At 41.3% G+C, this 27053-nt stretch overlaps 1 protein-coding gene across 1 annotated transcript in view; it reads left to right on the top strand.

Moving 5' to 3' along the window:
- Window positions 1-25818, top strand: part of CDC7 (cell division cycle 7) — an 81335-nt gene extending 55517 nt beyond the window's left edge. Inside the window, exons 9-11 of the mRNA XM_089668926.1 lie at window positions 916-998; window positions 12624-12773; window positions 25299-25818. Of these exons, the coding sequence (XP_089525052.1) occupies window positions 916-998; window positions 12624-12773; window positions 25299-25687 (622 nt within the window). The 3' untranslated portion in view covers window positions 25688-25818. The remainder of the gene's footprint in view (window positions 1-915; window positions 999-12623; window positions 12774-25298) is intronic.
- The last annotated feature ends 1235 nt before the right edge of the window (window positions 25819-27053 follow it).

The following is a 27053-nucleotide window of genomic DNA, read 5'->3' on the forward strand; positions in this document are numbered from 1 at the left end:
CCATGCTTGACTGTAGGCAAGACACACTTGTCTTTGTACTCCTCACCTGGTTGCCGCCACACACACTTGAGACCATCTGAACCATATATGTTTATCTTGGTCTCATCAGACCACAGGACATGGTTTCCTTAGTCTGCTTGTCTTCAGCTAACGGTTTGCGGGCTTTCATGTGTATCAATGCAGTAAGGCAAGTACTGTTCTCCTGGCAACCGCCACACCCAGATACATCCATTGAATTGCCAGACAGAGAAGCGTGATTCTCACATCAGAAAACATGTCTCCACTCCTGTAGAGTCCAGTGGTGGTGTGCATTACACCACTGCATCCAACGCTTTGCACTTAGTGATGTGAGGCATGAATTCAGCTGTTCGGCCATGGGAAAACACTTTCCATGAAGCTCTCTATGCACTGTTGTGCTAATATGAAGACCACACGAAGTTTGGAAGTTTTTAGCCATTGACTCTGCAGACAGTTGGCAACTTCTGCGCACTGTGCACTTTAGCATGCACTGGCCCTGCCTGCTCTGTCATTTTACATGGCCTACCACTTGCTATTGCTGTTGTTCCCAGTTGCTTCCACTTTGTTATAATACCACGAACAGTTGACCGTGAAATATTTAGTAGCAAGGAAATTTAATGGAAGGACTTATTGCACAGGTGGCAGCCTGTCAGGGCACCACACTTGAATTCAGCTCCTGAGAGCAACCCATTCTTTCACAAATGTTTGTATAAGCAGTCTGCATGCCTAGGTGCTTGGTTTTATACACCTGTGGCCATGCAGTTGATTGGAACACCTAAATCCAATGATTTGGAGGAGTGTCCCAATACTTTGAGAGCGAGTTATTTTTGTGCAATTTTAATATGTATTTGTATCTGTTTGGCTCATAACGTTATCCCTTATTTCTTTTTTGTGAAGAGCCAGACAAGTTGCTCCAAGAGCTGGTACGCCTGGGTTTCGTGCACCAGAGGTGTTAACAAAATGTCCTGATCAGACCACTGGTAAATATTCCTTTCTTTTTTTTTTATTGCCTTGGGTAAAAGAACCACCAGCTTCATTGGCATTCTTCAGTTGTATGAAGAAACCTCTCCATTTAATGAATGTTTGCTAGGTCTTACATCTGTTCAGGTAATTTGGGGGGGAGCCTTTTGGTTTGATAAAGATTTGAAAATCATAATAATTGTAACTTTGAGCATAATGAACAATGTTGGCTTCATACATATGTGTACCATCTAAAAACAGGTGGAACATATAATATATTCCCAAAGATAAACTTATCCTTTAACTAACTACTTGCCCTCTGGAAGATTTACCCTTTTCATGGCCAGGCCATTTTTTTGCTGTTCGGCACTACGCTGTTTCAACTGGTAATTGCACGGTCTTGTAATGCTGTACCCAAACAAAATTTATGTCCCTTTTTTTTCACACAAATAGAGCTTTCTTTTGGTGGTGTTTGATCATCTCAGCTGTTTTTTAGTTTGCACTATAAATAAAAAAGACCCAAAATTTTTGAAAAGAAAAAAACTCTTATTTTTCACTTTTAATTATAAAAAATATCCAATAAACTCAGTCATAAATTTAGGCCATAATGTATTCTGCTGCATGTCTTTGGTAAAAAAAAAAATCCCAATACATGTATACTAATTGGTTTGTGTGAAAGTTATAGCGTCTACAAACTATGGTGCATATATATTAGAATTTTCACAGCTTTTACTTTGACCGCCTTTCACATTTCATGAAGTGCTAGAATGCCAGGGCAATACAACAACCCCTAAAATTGCGCATGCGCAAGTACAGACATTTTTAATATCAATAGGCGATGCTTTAAAAGCCTTTACAGGTCACCAATTTATATTTACACAGAAGGTCTAGTGCTAGAACTACTGCCCTCGATCTGACATTCGCGGTGATACCTCATATGCATGGTGTGATCTCTGTATACATACATGGGACCGATGCTTGTGTTTACCTTTGCAAACGGGAAGGGTGGATTGGCTGGGGTGATTTTTACTTTTTTTTTTTTTTTTTTTTTTTTTTCCCCTCCCTCAAATGTAATAGCTCTGTGATAGCAATAGGCAGTGACAGGTACTCTTTTCTGAGAAATGTGGGGTCTATTAGACTCTAGATCTCTCCTCCTGCCTTTTAAAGCATCTGATCACACCAAGATCAGTGTGATCAGATGCTTTCCCAATTTAAAAATGGCTATGTTAAATTCCGTTGAAACGGAAATGTTGAAATGCTTGTAGCTTCCGGTCTCTTAGACCATAGAGATTGGAGCCATTCTGGTCTCTGATCCGCTCTATTGTCAGACAGCGGAACTGTCAGCTGCATTCTCAGATTCCCCTGAGGGACAGGAGAGCCCAAGAAAACTGAGGAAGGTGGGGGGATTCACCTTCCCGCTGCTTGTAAAAATGATCCAGCAGGTAATTGGCCACTAGGATTGCTATTACATGTAACAGACCACCAACTGAAAAAAACAATACCAGGATGATGCCTGTAGTTGCAGGCATCATCCTGGTATAACCACTCAAAGTCCAACGACTTGCCAGTACATTGTTGGTCCATGTTGGGCATGTATGTAACAGCAGAGAACATGATGAATATGATGAATCGGGTCTGTGGACCAATATGACTGTAAATTCAATCTTTTTTGTAATGCCCATGTTGAGTGCTATGCCTAAAGTTTTTTAATTCAGAAACCGCGATCGCTTTCCATGCGAATTGTCTGGGCAGCGATGTACTGTTGTACGCATACATTTCTTTGGCCCACAATCAACTGGTACAAATCTTCCATGAAAAACCGTGTAGGGGATATACGCTAGTGCTGTCAGCAAACTGGGCCGATCCTGCTAACACTGTTTTTGAGGACACTATACAAAGGAGGCGCTAGTATAGGTCCTGTTCAGGATCATTATATGGATCCGTACAAACACTTTACTAGTAATGGCAGTGATCAGCAACCAATAGCATGAGTGAGGTAGTGTGTGGGCAATCTAACGCTAGCTGGGAGGGGCGCTAACTGACCCGGACGCTATCTGATGTTGCTAGTGGCAGTAATATAGTAAGGGTTAATAGGGGTGATCAAAGAGTTATGTGCTAATCTAACGTGTGTGTAAAATGTAGTGCTTTTACTCAGTGCTGTATTTGTTCTCTTCCTGGACCAACTGAGGGGCAGCAGGGGAGTGCAGGCATGTTCACACCCCGAAATAGCGACGTAAGAGTACATCACTTTGCCCAGAGCTGCTGCTTGCCTGCAAAATGTGGGTAAGCTGTCGGCAGGTAGTTATAAAAAAAAAAAAAAAAAAAAAAGGGGGGGGGGGGGGTTTTCTGAATACGATAATTTTTTTATTTATTTTTTTTACACTTTGTTTTGCAGGAGAACTAAAGATAACTTCTCCTGCAATGTAGAGCTTGCTGTCATTCTTGATCGTGATCTGTGATTGACTGGAGCTGGTCACATGGTACAGGATGCTGTGATTGGCCCCATGTATCACTAGGAAGAGAAGCAGAGCTCTTAGAAAAGCTGTTATGAATCAGACTGATTCATAACAGCTTTTCTAACATTGTGATCATAGCGATCACTGGATCCCGTTCACCGGGATAGTCATTCCGCTGTTTCTGCTGGACACCTCTGTTAGGACAGCAAGAGCGACATACCCGTACGTCACTTTGCCTGTAGCAGCGAAGATGCGGGAAGCGGTTAAAGCTGAAGTGTTTTCGTGGTGGTTTTTTTTTTTTTTTTTTTTTTTGCAGATAAGTCAGGGAAGAAAAAGGGGGAAAAAAACAATGTGTGCAGTGTCTTCACAGCTGGCAGATACTGCCCTAAACACTGTTTTTAATTGTTGTGAAGGTTAACCCCTTTGTGCCTCCTGGCCCTTTAAGAATTCTGGGAGGCGGGCATTTGGTCATGTGACAGCTGTGATTGCCGGTCACCTGTTCATAAAGTTCATGATCGCAAGTATACATTGCGAGATTACAGATCACTGCTGGGTACCATGCTGGGAGCATGTAAGGACTGCACTCTCAGCATAGTAAGTAGTTTTAGCAGGTCCACATATATGCAGCCACTCGGCATTAAGGTGCAGCTGCATATATGTGTATGACCAATGTGAAAAGGTTGCAATGCATCGCATTCTGCAAAAGGGAGGAAGCCGTTGAATGACGGGATCTCCTCTGCTCATCTCTTTCACAGAACAAGATGCATTGTGCTAGTGTAGTGCAATTTATGTGAATGGAGGAGCAGCCAGAAGGAGATGGGTAAGCAGGGCAACTTTTTCTGCATATGCATTTAACTTTTAAAGCTTTGGAAGATAGTTGCTCAGGGAAGTGTCTATCAGTTTTGAAGGAGACACTGCATGGGCAATTTTTAATGTGTATAAAAATGCTCCGCTAGGAAAATGTGTAAATTAATGTCCCAATAAATTATTAAAAAAAAAAATCCATAAACAATGGGTCTCAAAATGCACGTGTATCCAGGATTACGTTTTAGTGATAAATTATGATTTTTTTTTAGCAGAAACAGCCACCTGCAGGTAAGGGGATGAGCACCATTACACATAATGTGATTCGGTGCTATATTGCAAAAAATAAACCACCTGGCTTAAAAATAAAATTCTCTTCAAGTATTTAACTCCAAAAAACATTATATTGCTCTCAGCCTCCTCCAGATCTCCAGTTAGAAGGTGGCTATATTGGTTGTCCATGAGCCCAGATGTAGCCTCACCCAAGATGGACTATGTTTTTAGTGTGCACTGCTTGTTCCAAACAAATGGAAGTGAGAGGGAAAGGAGTGTTTGGGCACTCATGGAGGTCATGGCAAGGGAGCAGAAAACACAAAGTTTTATGAAATGTGGATTACAGGATTAAGCAAGTAGTGGATGTATATGAATTATTTATTTTTTGAGACTATAGCTATTGTTTTGGGGTTTTTTTTCTGTCCTCTTATTTAGCAAATGAATCGTACTAAGCTGGGTGGTATTACATTTTTGAAAAATGTTGAATTGTTTTTCTTTAAAACAATTCTTTGCAGTCTTTATAATTTAATACAATATCTGTAATTTTTTTTTTTACACGGACAAGAACGTCATACATCATTTGGTGAACATCTGGAATGCAGTGTCAATATTTGTCATCCTCAAATCGATTCACTTGTCATTTGGGTACCTTGTATAATTATAACACACCGTGCTAGAAACATTTTCTTTATTGCTTGTACATGACACAGACAAATTTAGAGACAGTTGGTTATAGGCAGGTACCTTCAAGTGAGTGGACACTAACAAAAGCTGAGGACCCCCATATAACCCCTTCTACTCCTAGCAAGCCCTTCTTTGTTAGTGGCTTTAGGTGTTGGATGTCTCCTTTCTACTGTGTCTGGATTTTTTTTTTCTTTTCTTCTTCAACCATTACCAAATTCTTCAGTCAACTTAACTCACTGCGTTGTGGCCACAGCATCATCAGATTGGTGCCCCATGGCGAGAGCTTTGGGGACTGGACCCTGCCAGAAAATACTCGGAGCTGGGCTGTCAAGTTGCTTCGGACACTGAATTCTGCATTGAATGCCCACCATGGCAGTAAGTGCAGCACAATGGGTTAACCGCAGGGTGCTATACAGGTTCAGGGCAGTGGCAATTCCACTCCTGTGACCCAGTCCTTGAAAACCTCCTCGCTGAAGGGATTTGCCCTTCTGAAGTGAAGGGGTTATTGAGGGTTCATTCCTATTCTTTCCGGTTTGCCATTTTTAAGTATAATCTGTGATGCCCTGGATGCCCCTCTGCTGCCATGGAGACAGAACATGTGACATTTTGTATGGGCCCCCTCCCTTCCTCCCCCCCTCTTATCCTGTATATGTGGCAATGCTACTGGGGAGGCTTAAATGTTGAATCTCATCACCCAGGAACTGATGCAAACAGCCCTGGGCAGTCCTGCCACCTTCTCTGGGGTCCTTAGTGGCTGAGGCATACTGGGTAGTGCATCAGCCATTTTGGGATCTTCAACAACCCCCCCCCCCCCCCCCTTCACCAGAGCCTTTATCTGACATACCTCTGGCAGGGTCCTCCTACCTGGAAGAAGACAGTGTGGTGTACAAGGAGGAAGAGGGTTAGAGGCTCTTTCCTCTTGAGCCGGAGGCTTCGTCTCAGAAGAAAACCCCTTCTGCTATTTTATAGGCAAAATTGTGACCCTTTTTCCTTGTTGATATGATAGTGTGGCCACTTCCTAGAACTGGAAACGTCCGAGGCCTCTTCAACTAAGTTTTCCAGTACGGGTTTCCCTAAAAAAATGACGTTTTTCATGTCCGCTCCTTCGTGGAGGACATACTATATAGTGACTGGTTGCATCCTGAAAAAATGTATGCCCTGTGAAAAAACTTTGCTCAACAATTCCCTATAAATGCTTCATTTCTCTAAAATTGGATGGTTTTTGAGGTTTACTTGGCTATTGCCTCTCTCGAGGTCTCTACTGGTGCCAGTGGAGGACTTCCCAGCATTCAAGGACACCGCTGGTAAGATGCTTGGGGTCCCTTTTGAATCCTCTTTTCGCCCTGATTGGTACGGTAATGCAAGCTGTTATTGCCATAGCAGTATGTCAGACTCGTGCGGACTGGACTAGCATGTACTGAGAATTTGGATCAATACAGACCATAAACAAGAAGCTCATGAAAAGTCCTTTCTCTTGTTTACTTGGACAGGGATCACAACAGATGCCAACCTGTCAGGTTGGGCTGGGGAAGTGTACTCTGCACAGCAATGTTACAGGGAACTTGGTGCAGGAATCCTGAATTCCCACAAATATGTTGAGACTTAGAGCTATTCCTCACCCTTCAGAAGTGAACAAGCTGCTTTTGAGGATTTCTGATGCTGGTTCAGTATGATAACACCACGGTAGTGACTTAACTCAGGCGCCAGGGTGGGACCTGAAGTCACACAGCGAAGAGAGAAACGGGCCTAATTCTTCTTCAGTGGAAGTCATATTCCAGCCTTGTCAGCTGCACACATTCCAAGTGTGGTAAATTGTCAGATGGACTTTCTTGACTGCCAACATGGGAGAGTGATCCCTCACCTGGAGGCGTTTCAGGACATTTGTAAGAGATGGCACCGGATGTGGATATCTTAGCATCTTGACTCTACCACAAGGTAAAAGGGGCTGTGTCTTACTAGCGGGTTTATGGGGACCTTGTAGTGGATGCTCTGGTGATCTGGTGGAATCTGTTCCCCCTGATAGTCAATGAGAAGTGTCCTTTGTTTTAGTTGAAATCCTCCATCCTTTTCTCACTTGCCATGTAGTGATTAAACTACCGCTGCCACAGGGGTTAATAGAGCCCAGGGGTCTATCATATGCACTCCTCAATAATGCCAACTAGGCCCGCCTCTTTCCGCCCACCTCCTCCATTCACAGAAGCTGTTATAACGATCTATGGATGAAGATAAGTGGATGGAAAGGATGTGCATAGCCTGCTCTCGACGACTGAATATGACAGGTCTCTTGGCTCTTATTAACTCCCACAACACTAGAAGATTACTGTTGAGGGGGAAGGAGGAGGATCAGAGAAGCCAACCCAGTTTTGGGGTTGGACATTTTTTTTGTGTGTGTAATTTTATTTCTAACTCCAATCGATAAACTTGTGTTGTACTAGGCACGGTGTGTGTAATTTGGTATTATTGTATTGGGTTTTTTCTCTCTTTCTTGGTAGTTTTGTATTTTCCTTTTGTATTCAGAGCAGTCTTATAATGGGGGAAAAAACAAAAACAAACGAAACCAGCGCTCAAATCTTCATGCAGACTAAAAGAAATTCGGAATGCCAAACGGAAAGGTGCTGCCCTTCAAAGATCGGGAAATCTGGACACTGGTGAATAAAAGCAGACAAGGGCGCACTTTCATTGTGCATTACCGTGGTACACCACGTATTTATTATGTAGACAAATAGATGTATACTCACAAACCAACAGAAATTAAAAGCAGAATATATGGTCCGCAATGACAGTCAATACAGTGCTGTGCCCTTAAAAGGGATAAGCTGACGTGTTTCAGGAGATGAACACCCTTCCTCAGAGCTAAAATGTATGCCTGCTGGTCCCAAGCTTATATACCAAAGAATGTCAGAGGGTAGAAAGCCGACCTGCCCAAAAAAAAGGAAAAAAAAAAAAACACATTTCTATATTTAAAACGCATACATGAACAAACGCACAAAACAACCAATAAAGTGCATACAATATACACAGACCACATAGGTCACCAACCAAAACACTTGCAAGCAAATTGTTCATAAAATGTGCTGGAAATGTACTCTTATGTACCCTCAAGATGAGTTTGCATGACTCTTGATGGACGGTCACCATCCCAAGTCAAACTGTCCCCAGTGAAAGACCGCAAGGATGCTGTAATGCAATGAATGATAAGCAATGTAGATGCATTACTGTATTATTGGTGAATGCAAAGACTGATGGTATATCTATTCAGTATAGTATATTTTGTATTGAAATGTAATTATATAATTAAATAACATTCAACCAGCGTGGCGTCCGTACCTTCCGCTACGCTGGTTAGTGTGGACGTGACGGGCATCATGTTGTGGGTGTGCTTGCGCCCTGCACAGCGACCCGTTTGCCACACAATAAATGAACCGCACATGCGCCGGGGAGCTGAACCACCCGACACTGGACTGGGATACATGTCAACCTGAGGGCGGAAGAAAAAGGAGTATGGCTCCTAAGGAGTGCTGGAAAATCACTACTAATCAATAGAGAAATGCCAGAATAATAAATACACTGAATGAAATGCCCCAAAAATTATATAAGATTATATAATAAAATGAGGAAAAAAAATAAATAAAAAGGGCATGTAAATGACCGATAAGAACAAAAATACAGAAATCAATTGAAAAAATAATAAAAAAAATAAACCTACAGAAATCTATTTTAAAAAAAATAAATTGGAAAAATAAAAGATAATGAAAAATATTTAATGAAAATATTTGAAAATAATTGTAATATTATATATATGACACCCTCCAATTGGATATAAGCCGGGCCAGCAGGGACACAAACATAAATGATATAAAGTCTAAATGACAATAAAAAATTTATTGAATGTATATAATGTATAAATATATATACAAATAAAGAAATTCTAATATATACTAACATATGCATATATACTGAACATCATAAACATCAATAGATAAAAACATAGAAATTGGTGACTCAGGACTCAGCCATGTATAAAATACGATATTAATGTAAAAAAAAGTGAAAAAAAAAAAAAATATATATATATATATATATATATATATATATATATATATATATATATATATATATATATATATATGGAGAGAGAATGTAGATGTCAAATAAAAAAACTCTTTATGAATGACTATGGTCAAATATAAGAAAGAAACAAATAAGGGAGGAAGAGAGAGGCTGCAATATGCAATGGAAGGAAGCAATAAAACAAAACCTTTTTTCTTCCGCCCTCAGGTTGATATGTATCCCCGGCCAGTGTCGGGCGGTTTGGCGTATGCATGGTTCATGTATTGTGCTTCATGCATGCGCGAACGGGTCACTGTGCAGGGCGCAAGCGCACCCACAACATGATGCCTGTCACGTCCACACTAACCAGTGTAGCGGGATGTACGGACGCCACGTTGGTTTAATTTTATTTAATTCTATAATTACATTTCAATACAAATATACTATACTGAATAGGTATACCATCAGTCTTTGCATTCACCAATAATACAGCAATGCGTCTACATTGCTTATCATTCATTGCATTACAGCATCCTTGCTTTCTTTCACTGGGGACAGTTTTACTTGGGATGGTTACCATCAAGAATCATGCAAACTCATCTTGAGTGTACATGTGAGTACATTTCCAGCACATTTTATGAACAATTTGCTTGCAAGAGTTTTGGTTGGTGACCTATGTGGTCTCTGTGTATATTGTATGTACTTTATTGGTTGTTTTGTGCATTTGTTCATGTATGCGTTTTTAGACATATAAATTTTGTGGGTTTTTTTGGGCAGGTCGGCTTTCTCTGGGATTGGGCCGTTGGGAGTGGGTGGGAGGGTCTTTTTACCCTCTTTTTGACATTCTTTGTTATATAAGCTTGGGATCAGCAGGCATACATTTTAGCTCTGAGGAAGGGCGTTCATCTCCCGAAACGCGTCAGCTTATCCCTTTTAAGGGCACAGCATTGTATTGACTGTCATTGCGGACCACATATTCTGCTGTTAATTTCCATTGGTTTGTGAGTATACATCTATTTGTCTACATAATAAATACATGGTGTACCACGGTAATGCACAATGAGAGTGCGCCCTTGTCTGCTTTTGTTCACAGGGGAAAAATCAAGTTTTTGACAGTACACAGCACATTTATGTATAGCACATGCAGGGTAAAAAGAAAACATTCTTATAAGAAATAAGTACAACCTTATATAGCAACTGCAGCTAAATAGTAACTCGCATCTTTCAGTACAAGAGATGTTTAGGGTGCAATTCAAAATTCTTATCAGTTCAAGGTCAATATGAAACAGCCTAGGAGTATATTGTATATCTGTTGCAGATAGGTTGGGGGTTTCTTGGATTTCTAGTATTCTACAAAAAAGCATTTAAATTTCAAATAAAGCTCTAGAAATTGCTTCCCTTAGTGCCTTCCTTTACTGCTAGATCATCCAGTATTCCCACAAGGCATTGCATTGAATTTATTGTATTAACAGCAACCCAGTACCTGTGAAGCTTGTGACAGCGCCAAAGCATATGGATTGAATCACCATGAAGTCTATGACACTTTCCTGTGAGGATAGTCTAATAAACCCATTTTAAAACCTTTTAATGGTGTATGAGTGCATAATATACAGTCGGTGTATAGGAGATCCATTGCGCTGTAGGTATTCCATATACAAAGTATTGCAGCTAGCGTGTACTGTGTTCCCACATATAAACCATAAAGCATACAAATATCAGCGCAGTACTATAAACTCGAAGTGCTAAATAAATCCAATGTGCATATGTGAATAGTGAAACATGCAATTGTGCTTCGTGACATAAATATGTGCTACATCAAAATAAATATCAACACATATATGTAAATACATTTAGCACTGGTATATGCAGTTTATTTACATATGTTATTTATTTTGATGTAGCACATACAATTGTGCTTCGTGACAATAATATGTTTCACTATTATAGTTTATAGTACTGCGCTGCATTTTTTTTTATATATATATATAACATACAGTCGGAGTCTTTGGGATCATATCCCCAGCATTTAGATATTCATACTGAGCCTACACTGTTGCTATCTGTGGCAGCCACACTTAGGGGGTGTCTGCTGTTTCTCTAAAGTGTCATGTATCTCCTCCCTGTTTAAGTTGGTATCCTTTTTGTTTTTGTGTATTAAATATAAATTGGTGAATATTATCACTGAGTTGGTTAGTATTTGATTATGTCGTCCTTTTGTTTTTGTAAAACTTTTACGTTTGTCTTCTGTACTTGTATTAAATAATTCCTTCCGTTTAGATAAATACCAATTATGCCATGCTCCACTGTTGCAAATAAATTATAAATACATGAATATGTGCAAATTTCATAATGCAATTTTACATAAATTCACTGTGAATATCAATGTCCATATACAATTCTTCACAGTTCTCATGTTGGCTTTAAAAATACAAAAAATCTGTGCTTCTTAATTCACCTCCTGTGTCGAAATTCACTTCAAAACTCGTGCACCCCCACCGGTTGTGCTCTTACCTCAAATATGACCAAACCGTTAAGTGAGGTTATATATAGCCTGTGTCCCTTTAATTGGGCTAACTGTTTATGGCATCCCTTTCGTTCATCTAATGGCTCTCCTCCAATGGTGGGTATGTTGAGAGAATAACCAGATCATAGTGCTTTTATCCTTAAACACTCATTTATTAATATAAGGTAGTACACTCACATGATCAATGTACAAAAAGCGCTTTGTACGCTGATCATGTGAGTGTACTACTTTGTATTAATAAATGAGTGTTTAAGGATAAAGCACTATGATCTGGTTATTCTCTTAAAATACCCACCATTGGAGGAGAGCCATTAGATGAGCAAAAGGGATTCCATTCAGCAGGATATCATCCCATCCACAGTTGGACCAATTAAAGGGACACAGGCTGTATATAACCTCACTTAACGGTTTGGTCATATATTTGAGGTGAGAGCACAACCGGTGGGGGTGCACAAGTTTTGAATTGTATTTCGACACTGGAGGTGAATTAAGAAGCACAGATTTTTGTTTTTGTTTTTAAAGCTAACATAAGAGCTTTGAAGAATTGTTTATGGACATTTTGTTAAATTCACTTTGAATGTATGTAAAATTGCACTATATGAAATTTTCACTTACTTATTTTTTAATTTATTGGCAACAGTGGAGCACGGCACAATTTGAAATATATGTAATTAGGCACATTTTGTATGAGTATGTGTTAGGTGCAGACGATCTACTAATTTTATATTTTGGTTTGGCACTAAGCATATGTTATAGCCGCTCACAAGTCTTGAATATAATTCCTTCCGTTTGCTGGGCTTTAGAATGTATCCTTAAAAGCAGGATGGCAATCCTAACTCTGCTTTTTATTTCAGCAATTGACATCTGGTCTGCAGGCATCATCTTTCTATCCATGCTCAGTGGAAGATATCATTTCTTCAATGCTGGCGATGATATGAATGCTTTGGCACAAATCATGATGATCCGTGGCTCACAAGAAACCATTAGAGCTGCTAAACAGTTTGGTAAGCATTCAGGAGAACCTAGTTTAGAACAAAATGTGCAACTTATACTTATATTTATAGCCATATCAATTTGGTAAGATAGTATTACACTCTAAACCAGCAATGGGCAAACTACGGCCCGCGGGCCGTATACGGCCCGGCGGACCTTTTACTCCGGCCCGCGGAGCTAAGCTCCCACTAGGCTCCTCTCACAGTCCGCCCTGAAGACTGGTGTAGCATGAAAATCTGTCTCCTATGAGGATCTGTCCCCCTCGACGTATCTGCGCATGTGCCGGAGATCGCCGATCGGCTGCTAATGCCTGAAACTGGTACATGCGCAGATACGTCGAGGGGGACAGATCCTCATAGGAGACAGATTTTCATGCTACACTGGAACGGCGCGGGAATACGGCGAGAGGAGCGCGCGGAGCAAAGGTAAGTGAATTGACACAGGGGGGACTTGGGGACTTAATATGGGGAATGAATTACTATATGGGGGATGAATTACTATATGGGGGACTTGGGGACTTAATATGGGGGATGAATTACTATAGGGGGGATGAATTACTATATGGGGGACTTGGGGACTTAATATGGGGGATGAATTACTATATGGGGGACGAATTACTATGGGGGATAAATTACTATATGGGGGATTAATTACTATGCATACTATGGGGGAATATTACTATACTTACTGTGGATGACACATACACATCATTCATCTACTCTTGGTCCGGCCCCCGGGTCCAATATATGAACCCATTGCGGCCCTCAAGTCAAAAAGTTTGCCCACCCCTGCTCTAAACTGTGTTCAGTAATATAACTGAAAGCCATGCAAAATGTGCCAGACTTGTTGGAGAAAAGTAAAGCTTCCATTAAAGCTTGAATAACTGTTAAAGCTATGTTAACAGATAAACCAATTAGTAATAGCGTAGTAAGAAAAAAAAAAAAAAAATTTTTGTTTTTTTTGGAGTCTGTCACAGGCCAAAGGGCACTTCGTATTCATGACAACTTGGATTATGCTGCCACCTTCAGTTGAATTGGACACTGGTCAAAAAAGGCAAGTATCCCTGTCCAGGCATAACCAACCCTTTCCAGCTCATCTAAGCCTCAGAGTTGTATCAAGCAATGAGGAACAGACCAGGGGCTTCAAGAAAAGGCTAAAACAAAAGTCTATTGTACATCACTGGTCACTTAGAATTCATGACTGCTTGGGATGTGCAAAAGCACTAAACATGAGGGGCGGGGGTGGGAAACAGCAAAGCTTATGACATTCCTAAACGCCAAATAGGGGAAAATTCCACTTTAAAGCTGCCTGCAAGATCTTTCGATCAAAACTGGTGCCTGCATGGGTGAGAATATCCCCCTGGTAGAACCTGGCTAATGTGTGAAGAGAAGGTGACAGCCTTATGAGCTTGAACAGCAGCCTAATGCTGAGTTGCCCAGGAGGTGCTGGCACAGTGCAAATGGCCTTGACCGGGAAAGGCGGAACCTTGCCCTTGATACCATGAGCATGAGAAATAAACTGACAAATCCACCTAGAGATAGTGGATCGAGAAGTAGCTTGATCCTTGTGAGAACCCTCAGGTAGAACAAACTGGGACTCAGATTGTTGAAAGCTGTGAACTTCAAACAGCATGGAAGCAAAGCATCTTTGATTTAGTATGCTTAGGATTAAGACAAAAGGATGACAATACAATGTTCTGATTCTGCTGGAATGAAAAATCTACCTTGGGTAAAAAGAAAAAAAAAAAGGCTGAGGTCTCAACACCACTTTAATCCTGGTGAAGTACCAAGAAACAGCACAGTTAACTCATAGACCCTACGAGCTGATGTCATGGCAACAAAAACACAACCTTGCATGTAAGGAGCAAAAAGGAATATCTTGGAGAGGCTCAAAAGGAGAAGTCTGCAAGACAGACCAAACCAAATTCAGATCTCCGAGACAAGGGGGGGGGGGGGCCTTACAGGAAGGGCAATTTATGTGACACCTTGAACTAAAGCTTTTACCAAGAATGGGATACAATAGGTCTCTGAACCAGAATGGCCAAGGCTGAGATCTGCCCCTTGATGGCACATAAAGCCAAAGACCATCACACCAGATTAGAGAAATGCCAAAATGTGCGCAGTGACAGAGATGACAATTACAAGTGTATGGTTAGAAAAAGAGAAAATGGGGCGACCATCAGGTAGTAGGAGGTCACACCCAGGAAAAATGTCATACATGTCCCAATTGGAAAATATTTAAGGCAAAAAAATATAACTAATGGACTTTGTAGGTACATAAACTCAGTACACAAAGAATAAAAATGTTACTTTATTAATATATCACATCTAAAATGTATCTTGCATGTATTTAAAATTGCTTTGCACAATTGAAACACACCATGCTCCCACCCCACCAACCAAAAATTATAGGCTAATTTCAAAGGAAGTTAGGTGGAGATGGTAGACACAGTTTACTTTTAGAGGGTGGGGAATATCCAAGCTGTGTGGAAAACACCCAACATGTTTCGTGACTGGAGTCGCTTCTTCAGGGGCTAGCAACGCATCTAAAAGATTAACAACGTTAAACAGTAATCGTGTAGAATTAGGCAGGAAATAAAGCATAGGTACTGCCTATCCGGCACTTACATAGTTAAACCGTGTATTGTTTGGTTAGGAACTCAATGCAGCAAACCTGGTCCCCCCCCCAGTCAAGCAAAGATGAAAAACCCCACTGTCGGGTGTGGGGGTGCATCAATTATGCAGTGGGCAGACAGAGAACCGCACGGAACTCACAGGCATTCAGCAGATGAAAGACTAAAATCAGAGGTGCAGGTTGATAGTCGACAGCGTCAACATAACAATCCATCTAGTAAGGATTAGTAGTATACAACAGAATAGGTCTAAATAAGACCACAATGTGAAATATAAATTAGTGGTGTCTTAAAAAGGGCAACCCATCTAGTATTACATAATAAACCAAAATACCAAAGAAAAGTTACCTGTATAAATGAAGCAACATGTCCACTGTATAGACCCAAGAGGCACATGTAGACAACCACTCGCTGTAAGGCAAAGAGCCGAGAGGCTCTCAACTATTCCAAAATGGATTACCTCCACTGTAGGGCATGGGGACCAGTTGACCTGAAAAACAGACTACCCCCATTTTTATGACCCCTGTCAACTCACACCTCCCAAATAACATATAATTGTCATTTCAACTGCACAAGAGTTCAATAAACCTGTAGCCAAAGAGCGAGCGCACAGCCTAAATAAGCTACAGGTTGCCCTCATCAACGTTTCATGAGTCAGAGAGGGTTGTCTGCCAACCCACACTACTTTAAATATGCCCTGACCGGGCACGGCAACGTTGGCCAGCATATGATGTCATCCCAGCCTGACCAGAATGTCCATGCATGAGCAAGTAACACGCGCAGATTTACACACTGGAGGACCGCCTAACATGACACCACAATGCAAACGTGGGAACGCTTGTGCGCATGGGGGGGATCCAAACCCCCCCCTTTCCCCCCAAGGGGCCACAGAGGGGCGGGATAGCCAGCCCGCAGATCAACCGCGGCCTACCGGCCACACACCTGACCAACCACGGGCCACCGACAAGGGGACCAGGAGGTAATCTAGCCACAAAGAACGGGTCCAAAACCATAATATCAATATCACATATTGTACAAGACATTGGCAAGAAATGAAACTGAATAAAACCATTCCATATATACTGTACATATGCAAAAACGGCCACAAAATAATCCATAGACCTTGCAAAGCAACTGGGTCCACCAGTGACACATCCACAGCAAAACACTTCGAAAGAATACTACTCAATCCAGGACCACCCCCCCCCCCTATCCCCCAGAGAAAGGCATAGCCACAAAGAAGGGGGCATTAACAAAAAACCCCAAGATGAAAACAGACCTTAAGTTCCATAATTATAAGTGATTGGTCATAGTAGTTGCAATATTTGATATAAACGGGACCTGTATCAATAATTACACAGATCATTCTTAAAGTTATATATGTGTAGAAGGCATATATATATATATATATATATATATATATATATATATATATATATATATATATATATATAGTAAGCCAGGTCAATAAAGGTCAATCCCACGTCAAGAAACCACATGATCCCCAACTGGTCATATGTTTGTGGATCTATACCCTTAAATCATAGAATTTGTATGATAGAATTTCATTAAGGCCTGGTGGATTTACTGCATTTAGACTTTAGATCCACTTGGTTTCTCTACGGAGAATTTTTTTTTATCCCAATTGCCTCCACGTGGGTCTCTCCTAACTACCTCCAATACAATACATCTAGCATGTGTGGCATCAAATTTGATATAGTCCCAAATGGCGACTATTAGGGGTGAGCATTTTGGCATTAGATGAATAATAAACAAGATAATATATGCTTTGACTAAACTGATGTATGGTTTTACCCACATAATAAGCCCCACAAGTACATGTCGAGGTATATTGCTCCCCTAGGTGTACAATTGGCATGAAATTTAGGGATCAAAATCTCTCCATTGGGTAGAATGAATTGTCAGCCAGTCTGCACCCAAGGGCAATATGTACACTTACCGCAGGCAAAAATGCCATTAGGGAGTGTAGAAAAGTTAGTTCTTGGTACATAGTGACTCGATGTTAGTTTATCTTTTATTAGAGACTGCTTTACAGAACACCAACTCAGGATAAACTTTAATGTATTTATTTAATATGGTATCCTCCTGCAAGAGATGCCAATAACATATCGTAGTTCCTGATGTTGTAGAGTACTGTTTATAAATCTTACTGTTTGGTGTTCAGCTTTAGGTTTAGATGTAGAGTATAATGATGTCCTATCCTTAGCCAATGCCTTTTTATTATAAGCTTTATGTAAAAGAGTCCTATTATAGCCCCATAAAAGAAGATGTTGGCGTAAAAGACTGGTTTGATTTTTAAAGTCCTCTAGGTGCATGGAAATACACTGTAGGCGAATATATTGTGCAAAATTGTATACTTTTTACCCACGCTGGGGGATGAGAACTTCGTGCGTTAAGGATAGTGTTTCCAGCTGTTTTCTTTGCGAAACAGTTTAGTCACTAAACGGTAATATCTTTTGAAAATTTGTAAATCAAGGAAGGCAATGGTCTTCATATGCCAATTCATTGTGAATGTCCAATTGGAGGAATTTATGCAGCTACTCAATAGGAATTAATTCAACATATCAGGTACTGGTCCAAATGACAAACACATTGTCAATATACCTGAACCAGCAGAGGGCATGGTCCAGGTATTTGGCGACCATGTGTCATCCGAAAAAATGTGACGCTCCCAACCCCCCAGGTACAGATTGGCGTAGTGGGAACTCATAAAGGTAAACCAATTATGTGTCAAAATATAGTACAATAGATCCAAAACAATCACAAAACTTCCATTGTGTATGATCTTGTTCCAACAAAAAAAATTGCACCACTGCTACCCCCGATCATGCGGTATGCTAGAATAAAGAGCCTCCACATCAGTGGTCACAAGAAGAGCATTGGCCTTCAATGTGTTTTGAGTAAATCTAAAATATCTTTGACATACGATGGAAGTTGTGTAACTTGTGGCATGAGAAAAAAGTCGTCAAACCTACTTGCAGTTTGAGAACCAGTACCCGATAAGATGGGTCTTCCCAGTGGGCTACATATATTTTTATGGATCTTGGGAAAGGATAGAACGTAGCTTCTCTAGGAAACGGAGTGTCCAAAAAATCATACGTGTCTTTGTCAATTAGGGCATCAAGATATGCTCTATTAATGTGGTCTTTGAATTCAATACTAAATTGATGATGAGTTGTATTGTTTATACCATTGAGGGTTAAGGATTTTGAGGCATATCTGCTCATATTGATCTTGTGACATAACAATATTACCACCCTTATCGGATAGTTTGATTAGATTAGTTCTACTTTTTAATTGATTTAAAGCTCGTCTATGTGCAAGCATGATGTTGGCATCTTTTTGTCTCTGTAGTCATACGCTTGACCTCACTAATAGTCGCAACCAAAATGCCCACACTCGGGGGTTGGTAGTTCAGGAAAGTTTTGAGATTTAGGTTTAAAATGTGTCTGAAGGGTTACATGCTCATCTAGCAATGACTTAAGGTCCCGTAAAGTCTTGTATTGTAAAATGTTCCATAATTTTTGTTCCACAATTTCTCTTTCCTATCAAGCTCTAGTTCGGTCTGAGTCGAATATATATTTGTAAGTGAGTTTCCGCACGAACAAGTATAAATCCTTGATAGTTTCATATTTGTCAAATTTAGCAGTGGGGCAGAAACTGAGCCCCATGCTCAATACTGCTAATTCATTCTGAGAGAGTTGTTCAGTAGTCAGGTTGATAACATTTAATCTGTTCTCATGGGCATGTTGTGAAGCAAAGCTGGTCCTGATGGTGGTGCTGTTCCTACTACCATTTTTGCCTGCGGTAAATGTACATATTGCCCTTGGGGTGCAGACTGGCCGACAAGTCATTCTACCTAATGGAGAGATTGTAGATCCCTAAATTTCATGCCAATTGTACAACTAGGGGAGCAATATACCTCATGACATATACTTGTGGGGCTTATGTGGTGTGACGGAAGCGTAGGCAGGACAGAACACACACAGAGGATAAGCACACAGTTTTATTGACATATGGGAGACACTCAATCAGGGTAGGAAGGTAGCGTCCGGGTACCCAAAAAGGGGGACGAGAGGGGCGGAGCCCAAAACAATTGTAATCCGGCCCACAATAGGGCAATTTGGGTAGCAATGGTCTGAGCAAGTATTAGTCCAAGCGGGCAAGTCCGCCAAGGGTAATAGGGAGGTTCCAGGGGCAATCCAGGCATAAAAGGTATGAGTGTTCGATGGGGCCACCCAGACAGGGAATTGGGGGCATTCAATGGGGCCAGTCCAGGCAGGGAGTATAGAGAGATTCATGGACAGTCCAGGCAGGGAAAATAGGGGGAGTCACGGAAGGGTAGTTCAGACAGAAGGGTATGGGCACTCACGGTTTTAGGTAGGAGTCACCTCTGGCACACAGCGGATAGCAGGCAAAGGAACTCCCGGGCACACAGCGGGTAGCAGGCACAGGTACTCCTTGGCACACAGTGGGTAACTGGCAGAGTACTTCTGGGCACACACAGCAGGTAGCGGTACTCCGTAGCACACAGCGGGTAACTGGCAGAGTACTTCTGGGCACACACAGCAGGTAGCGGCAGGTAACCCTAGCCCCAGGGATCAGCAGAGTGCTCAGTGGGGTCTAGCTGTGGGGGTCTGGCCTCAGTGCAGACCTCCCAGCAGCGACTCACAGCGTGACCAGGGATCAACACACGGGCTGGGTCCCGCTCCGGCCTCCTTAAGCCAGAGGATGCTCTGGCACGCCCCCCTCACTCTGGCCGCGGCCTTTGTCTCTGGCGGGCACAGAACGCGGGAAGCCTCGTGCCCGCGCTGCGCCCGCCAGGGGGGGAGGGGGGCGGAGACACCCCGGCAGCCTGCGCAGGGGATTCCCAGCAGGGTGCCCAACGACTCAGGGACTTCGCTGAGGAGAGGTGCTACCCGCACCTCAGGGGGTATTTCCTCCCGTCCTGTACAGCCTTTGATGTAGGCTGATTCAGGATGCGAGGAATCTGCAAGGGGGGAGGGAGGGGTGGATCAAAGGGAGAGCATTGAGAAGGGACAGCAGGCATGGGGGGACCGTAACGTGGGTAAAACCATATGTCAGTTTAGTCAAAGCATACGTTATCACGTTTATTATTCATCTAATGCCAAAATGCTCACCACTATTAGTCGCCATTTGGGAGTATATCATAAATTTGATTCCACACATGCTAGATTTATTGTATTGGAGGTTGTTATGAGAGACACATGTGGAGGCAATTGGGATAAAAAAAATTCTCCGTAGAGAAACCAAGTGGATCTTAAGTTTAAATGCAGTAAATCCGCCAGACCTTAATGAAAATCTATCATACCATTTCTATGAAAATCTATCATACCATTTCTATGATTTAAGGGTATAGATCCACAAACATATATGATCAGTTGGGGATCATGTGGTTTCTTCACATGGGATTGACCTTTTTTATGGATTGTTTTTAACAGTGGGGGTTATTCCTGTATGGCAGTATATAGTTACCTTGTTTACTATGTATATAGAAATATAATCCATAGTAGAGGCATATGCACGTGCCTCTACTATGAGGACTCTCAAGATTTATAGAGTTAGGACCACAGATACGCAGGGTGCCGTGATGTGGCTCTGTGGCTTGCGTATGTATTTGCAAATGTGTGCGAACGAAACCCCTGTTTTTAAACGCATGTTCTTAGCCAACTATCAAAAACCAAATTAACCTGTCTAAGAACATGCGTTTAAAAACAGGGGTTTCGTTAGCACACAATTGCAAATACATACATAAGCCACAGAGCCACATCACGGTACCCTGAGTATCTGTGGTCCTAACTCTATAAATCTTCTGAGTCCTCATAGTAGAGACACGTGCATTTAATGGATAGACCAAGGGCAGGTGGACCTGAGGGAGCCCACCCCTCGTTAAAGGTACAGGAGCGCACTGACACCCAGCATATAGCACAACGGCAGCCAGGGTGTCCAATGCACCCACAAACCTCAAAATATACATTCAAAAATCTGGTCACTGACCCAGGTCTATAACTGGCTTTTTCAACAGTGAACATGGACGGGCATCGCATATGAAATATAAATAGGGCTACCCTGATCAACTTACCAGCCAACCCCAGTCTAATAATGGCTTTTTTGGATTGAACTTGCTTTCTTATCCCCCTTTTTGATAAGTGATACCTATCCATGTTCCTTGCTGAAAAAAGCCACTAGACTAGGTTTGGCTGGTAAGTTGAACAGGGTAGCCCTATTTATATTTCATATGTGATGCCCGTCCATGTTCACTGTTCTAAAATCCAGTTTTAGACCTGGGTCGGTGACCAGATTTTTGATGGTTACTATGTATATAGACCTCTTAAACATTATCATATTCATTTTTTTTTTTTTTTTTCTTTTTTTTTTTTAGAATGATCTGTGTATAATTATTGATACAGGTCCTGTTTATATCAAATATTGTAACTACTATGACCAATCACTTATAATTATAGAACTTCGAGATCTGTTTCCATCTTGAGGTTCTTTGTCAATGCCCCCTTCTTTGTGGCTATGCCTTTCTCTGGGTGGTGGTCCTGGATTGGGTAGTATCCTTTCGATGTGTTTTTTTGTGGATGTGTCACTGGTGGACCCAGTTGCTTTGCAATGTCTATGGATTATTTTGTGGCCGTTTTTATCACATGTATATATGGAATGGTTTATTCAGTTTTATTTCTTGTTAATGTCTTAATAGAGCTTTCTTTCAGTGGCAGTTAATCACCGCTGTGATATTTTAATTTTTTTTTTTGTTTTCTTTTTTCTTCTTTTGCTAAAAAGGAAAGACCAAAAAATTTGAAAAAACACATTCTTAAATTATTACTACGTTTTGCAAATAAAAAAATTGTTCTTCATAAATTTAGGCCAAAATGTACATCCGGAATGTATTCAGTGCCTAACTTTTGCCACATTTTGTTATGTTACAGCCTTATTCCAAAATGCATTAAATTCATTTTTTTCCTCAACATTCTACAAATACCCCATAATGACAACGTGAAAGAAATTCGCTTTGAAATATTTACAATTTATTAAAAATAATAATAAAAAAACGAAAACAATGTGTAAGTATTCACATCCTTTGCCATGACACTCAAAATTGAGCTCTGATGCATCCTATTCCCAATGATCATCCTTGAGATGTTTCCACAACTTGATTAGAGTTCATCTGTGGGAAATTCAGTTGATTGGACATGATTAGGAGAGGCATAAACCTGTCTATATAAGGTCCCACAGTTAACAGTGCATGTCAGAGCACAAACCAAGCCATGAAGTCCAAGGAATTGTCTGTATACCTCCAAGACAGGATTGTATCAAGGCACAGATCTGAGGAAGGGTACAGAAATATTTCTACAGCATTGAAGGTCACAATGAGCACAGTGGCCCCCATCTGTAAATGGAAGAAATTTGGAACCACCAGGAATCTTCCTAGAGCGGGCCGCCTGGCCTGGCCAAAATGAGCAATCGAGGGAGAAGGACCTTTTAGCCAGGGAAGTAACCAAGCACCCGATGGTCACTCTGAAAGAGCTTCAGCGTTTCTCTGTGGAGAGAGGAGAAGCTTCCAGAGGAACCATCTCTGCAGCACTCCACCAATCAGGCCTGTATGGTAGAGTGGTCACACGGAAGCCACTCCTAGGTAAAAGGCAAATGGCAACCTGCTTGGAGTTTGCCAAAAGGCACCAGAGGGACTCTCAGATCACGGGAAACAAAACTCTCTGGTCTGATGAAACAAAGATTGAACTCTTTGGCCTGAATGCCAATCGTCATGTCTGGAAGAAACCAGGCACCCCTCACCACCTGGCCAATACTATCCCTACAGTGAAGCATAGTGGTGGCAGCATCATGCTGTGGGATTGCTTTTCAGCGGCAGGAACTGGGAGACTAGTCAGGATTGAAAAAAAGATGAATGCAGCAATGTACAGAGATGTCCTTGATGAAAACTTGTTCCAGAGCGCTCTGGACCTTAGACTGGGGTGACGGTTCACCTTTCAACAAGACGACCCAAAGCACACAGCCCACATAACAAAGGAGTGGCTACAGGCCAACTCTGTGAATGTCCTGGAGTGGCCCAGCCAGAGCCCAGACTTGAACCTGATTTGAACATCTCTGGAAAGATCTGAAAATGGCTGTGCACCGACGTTCCCCATCCAACCTGATGGAGCTTGAGGTACTGCAAAGAAGAATGGAAGAAATTGCCCAAAAATAGGTGTGCTGAGCTTGTAGCATCATACTCAAGACGACTTGAGGCTGTAATTGGTGCTAAAGGTGCTTCAACAAAGTATTGAGCAAAGGCTGTGAATACTTTATGTACAAGTTGTTTGTTTTTTTTCGTTTTTATTTTTAATAAATTGTAAAGGTTTCAAAACTAACTTCTTTTGATGTTGTCATTATGGGGTATTGTTTGTAGAATGTTGAGGGGAAAAAAATGAATTTAATCAATTTTGGAATAAGGTTGTAACCTAAAATTTGGCAAAAGTTAAGCGCTGTGAATACTTTCTGGATGCACTGTATACTGCTAAATTTCTTTGAAAATAACCCAAATCAGTGTATATTATTTAGTATGTAGGAAAGTCCACAAACTATGTTGTGTGTGCATATAATTTTGAGACCAGAAAATGCCAAGACAGTAGAAATATCCCCCAAACGACCCCCTTTTTGGAAAGTAGCCAGCCCATGGTTTTTTTTTGGGTTTTTTTTAAGTACATTTTTGTCACTTTTTTGGGGGGAGGACTGAAGAGATTAAAAATATATGTTCCCACAATCTTTTTTTTTTTTTTTTTTTTTTCTTTTTTTAAACTTTTATACGGTCACTGGTACTGTACAGTGTTGTCATAACTGGTGTGGCAGTGATCAGGGACACCTACTGGTGACAGTATGTTTAACAAAAACATTTTTAAAAAAAATTCCTATTTTTTACACACTAGGATTCCGTAACAGAATTTTACAACTTTTATATGCAAGCATTTTTTTCCGATTTGAAAATCATTCAGTGTTTTGCGCCATGTGCTTAGCTGTGGCCAATCACAGATGGGCTGTGATTGGCCCTGTCTGTACCATGTGATCACTGTGACCAATCGCCTCATCTTTTATTGTGTCCAGTTGTCATGTGATTGGCAACAGCGATCAAAAGGTACTGGCACCGGGCTGATACAGTGATCTGTCATCAGCTGTGTCCGGTGGACACAGTGGGTGACAGATTGCACTGGAGCTCAGTACACAATCCTGGGAGGATGTCATATGACTTCCAAGATAATAAGACTCCCGGGCTGTCGTATTACAATAAGGGTTAAAGTTGCATGCGTGTCTGCGCTGTACATGCGCAGTTCGGCGTAAAATTTCGGCAGTGCTGAGCTGACCGAACTCTCACGCATTCACGGTAATGACGTTGCCTTGGGGCAGTCAGTTGAAATGGCTGGGGATTGTTGCCGGAAAGCCACCGAGCTAAAGATTAGTTTAACTTTAACGTACAGTACAGACCACAGTCCACCCTCCTGTTCTTGTGTTACTCTGCATTGCTTTCTGAAAAACTGAGGACTCACTGATTTTGAAAGGGTTATAGATGGGGCATCCAAATGGTGTGCCGAATCAAAGTCTATGAATACTCAGTCTGGCCTGTACTGTACTTCAAAATATGGAATTTACACACAAGTAAAAAGTCCTCTTTCTCTGCCCCTAGACCGAAATGTGCAAATATCCCTTGCAGTGGGTGCAGCCCAACTGCAAAGGAGAATTTAAGTTTCCTGGAGCTGGGCTTTCAGTGTGTTGTCTGTAACTCTTCTCTAGTAATGTTTTCCAATTGAGTAGCCGGAGCAATAGACTTTGACATTGTGTTTTTTTTATTTTATTTTTTTCTCTCCAGGTAAGACCGTGATTTGTAGCAAAGTTCTTCCTTCAAAAGATTTAAGAACATTATGTGAAGAACTAAGAAGAGTGTGCATGGTGTCTGCATCGGGTAGTGAAATAGAACTCCAAAAACCGCTATCATCACTGCAGCTAAAAATAATGGAAAAGCAAGATAGCTGGTTTGTTGAGCAGACTAATGTCAATCCTTCTGAGGATACCGATAAAGGTTTAAACTACACACTCATGACAGAGGCCACAGGATCCAAGCAACCTAACTTAAATGGCTGGGACAGTGTACCAGATGAGGCCTACCATCTATTAGACAGATTGCTGGATATGAATCCAGCCACAAGGATCACAGCTGAGGAAGCGTTGTTACACCCATTCTTTAGCGATCTCATGTGAATGTTGTAATCGAAATAGACTTGACACTAGACCTGTCCTTTTTTTTTGTTTCATATATTTATGGGTATATTTTATAATAAATTATTTGCAATCTAATTAAAGCTCTCTTGTAGCCACTTTATAATAAGTAATTACAGACTACAGTTTAATTCTTTCAAGACAATTGTATACAGAGATGCAACAATTATCATTTGCAAGTATACATAGAACAGTGGGAACATGTATATCTTAATCAGACAGGACAAAAGCAGAGTATTCATACACAATGGGTTATAGATGTGTACGTTCAGGTGATTGGAGACTGACAAAGCTTTAAAGGACATGCCCCCTGGGTGTCTCTCCTTTAACCCTACCCCACTCCTTGAGTCTTTAGATTTGTGCCAGTTTCTGAAGGTGAAGGACCTTTTCTGAGAAACTCATCCTTTGCTTAACTAGTTTATTGCTGTTCTTTTTATCTTCCAATTCTTCAATCAAGCCCTCACTGTATTCTAATACCAACATAGAACTAGTGTATCCAGATTGATGCAGTCTCTGTAAAACCTTAGAAGCCGTACCCCCCATGCGGTAGGGAAAGGCCTGTAATGTAACTTTTCCAAATGGTTGCTGACCTTCCACTTGGTGCAACATATTGAGTTAGCCACAAGGTGCTACACAGATCCATGGCAGTGGTCCATCGCTATGGAACCCATTCCCCTTTAGGCCATGATGGACTTTGACCCGTCTATAGTGCTAGACTGTAATAGACAGGATCAGCCTGTTTGGGGCTATGTTTGGATGATATTCGCCTTATCCTGTACTTTGCACCATATTCCATGGGTACTCCACAAGGCAATACCCTCACTTGCAGCTATGGTGGAAACCAGTCAAAAGGGAATCGATGCAAAATTGCAGTTGAGCAATCGCTCTGTTGAAGGCCAGCACAACACTCAGGATGCATCCCTTGCACTGTAGAAAGAACCGGCTCTAACATTGCTTTCAGCATCCAATTCTAACTTGGGCACTCAGCAAGCGGCCTACTTGACTAAAGCAGAAATCTCTGAATCTATCTCACATTACCTTGGACAGACTACAGTCTTACTGCAGCCATCTTCATCAAGGGCCAAAAAACACCACACCTTCAGATCCAGTTACAACTCTTGTTGAGAACTGAAGTAGGATATGCTGGTCCTAGAGGAGGCAGACATAGACAGAAAAGAGGATATTGGGGCAGTATTGGAGAAAGCTGCAAAAAAGTGATTTGTCACACTACTGAAGAGAGCTTTATGCAGCATGCTTGCAAACATTGAAAATCTCATTGCCTCTGTCCACAAAAGCCTTAGCATGGTGCAACCTGACTCTCTTCCTCTTCATATCCCTTTGGGTACTA

This window comes from Staurois parvus, unplaced genomic scaffold, assembly GCF_062004578.1.
Source record: "Staurois parvus isolate SC_StPar_1 unplaced genomic scaffold, SC_StPar_1.0 ptg000066l, whole genome shotgun sequence".
Classification (NCBI taxonomy): Eukaryota; Metazoa; Chordata; class Amphibia; order Anura; family Ranidae; genus Staurois; species Staurois parvus.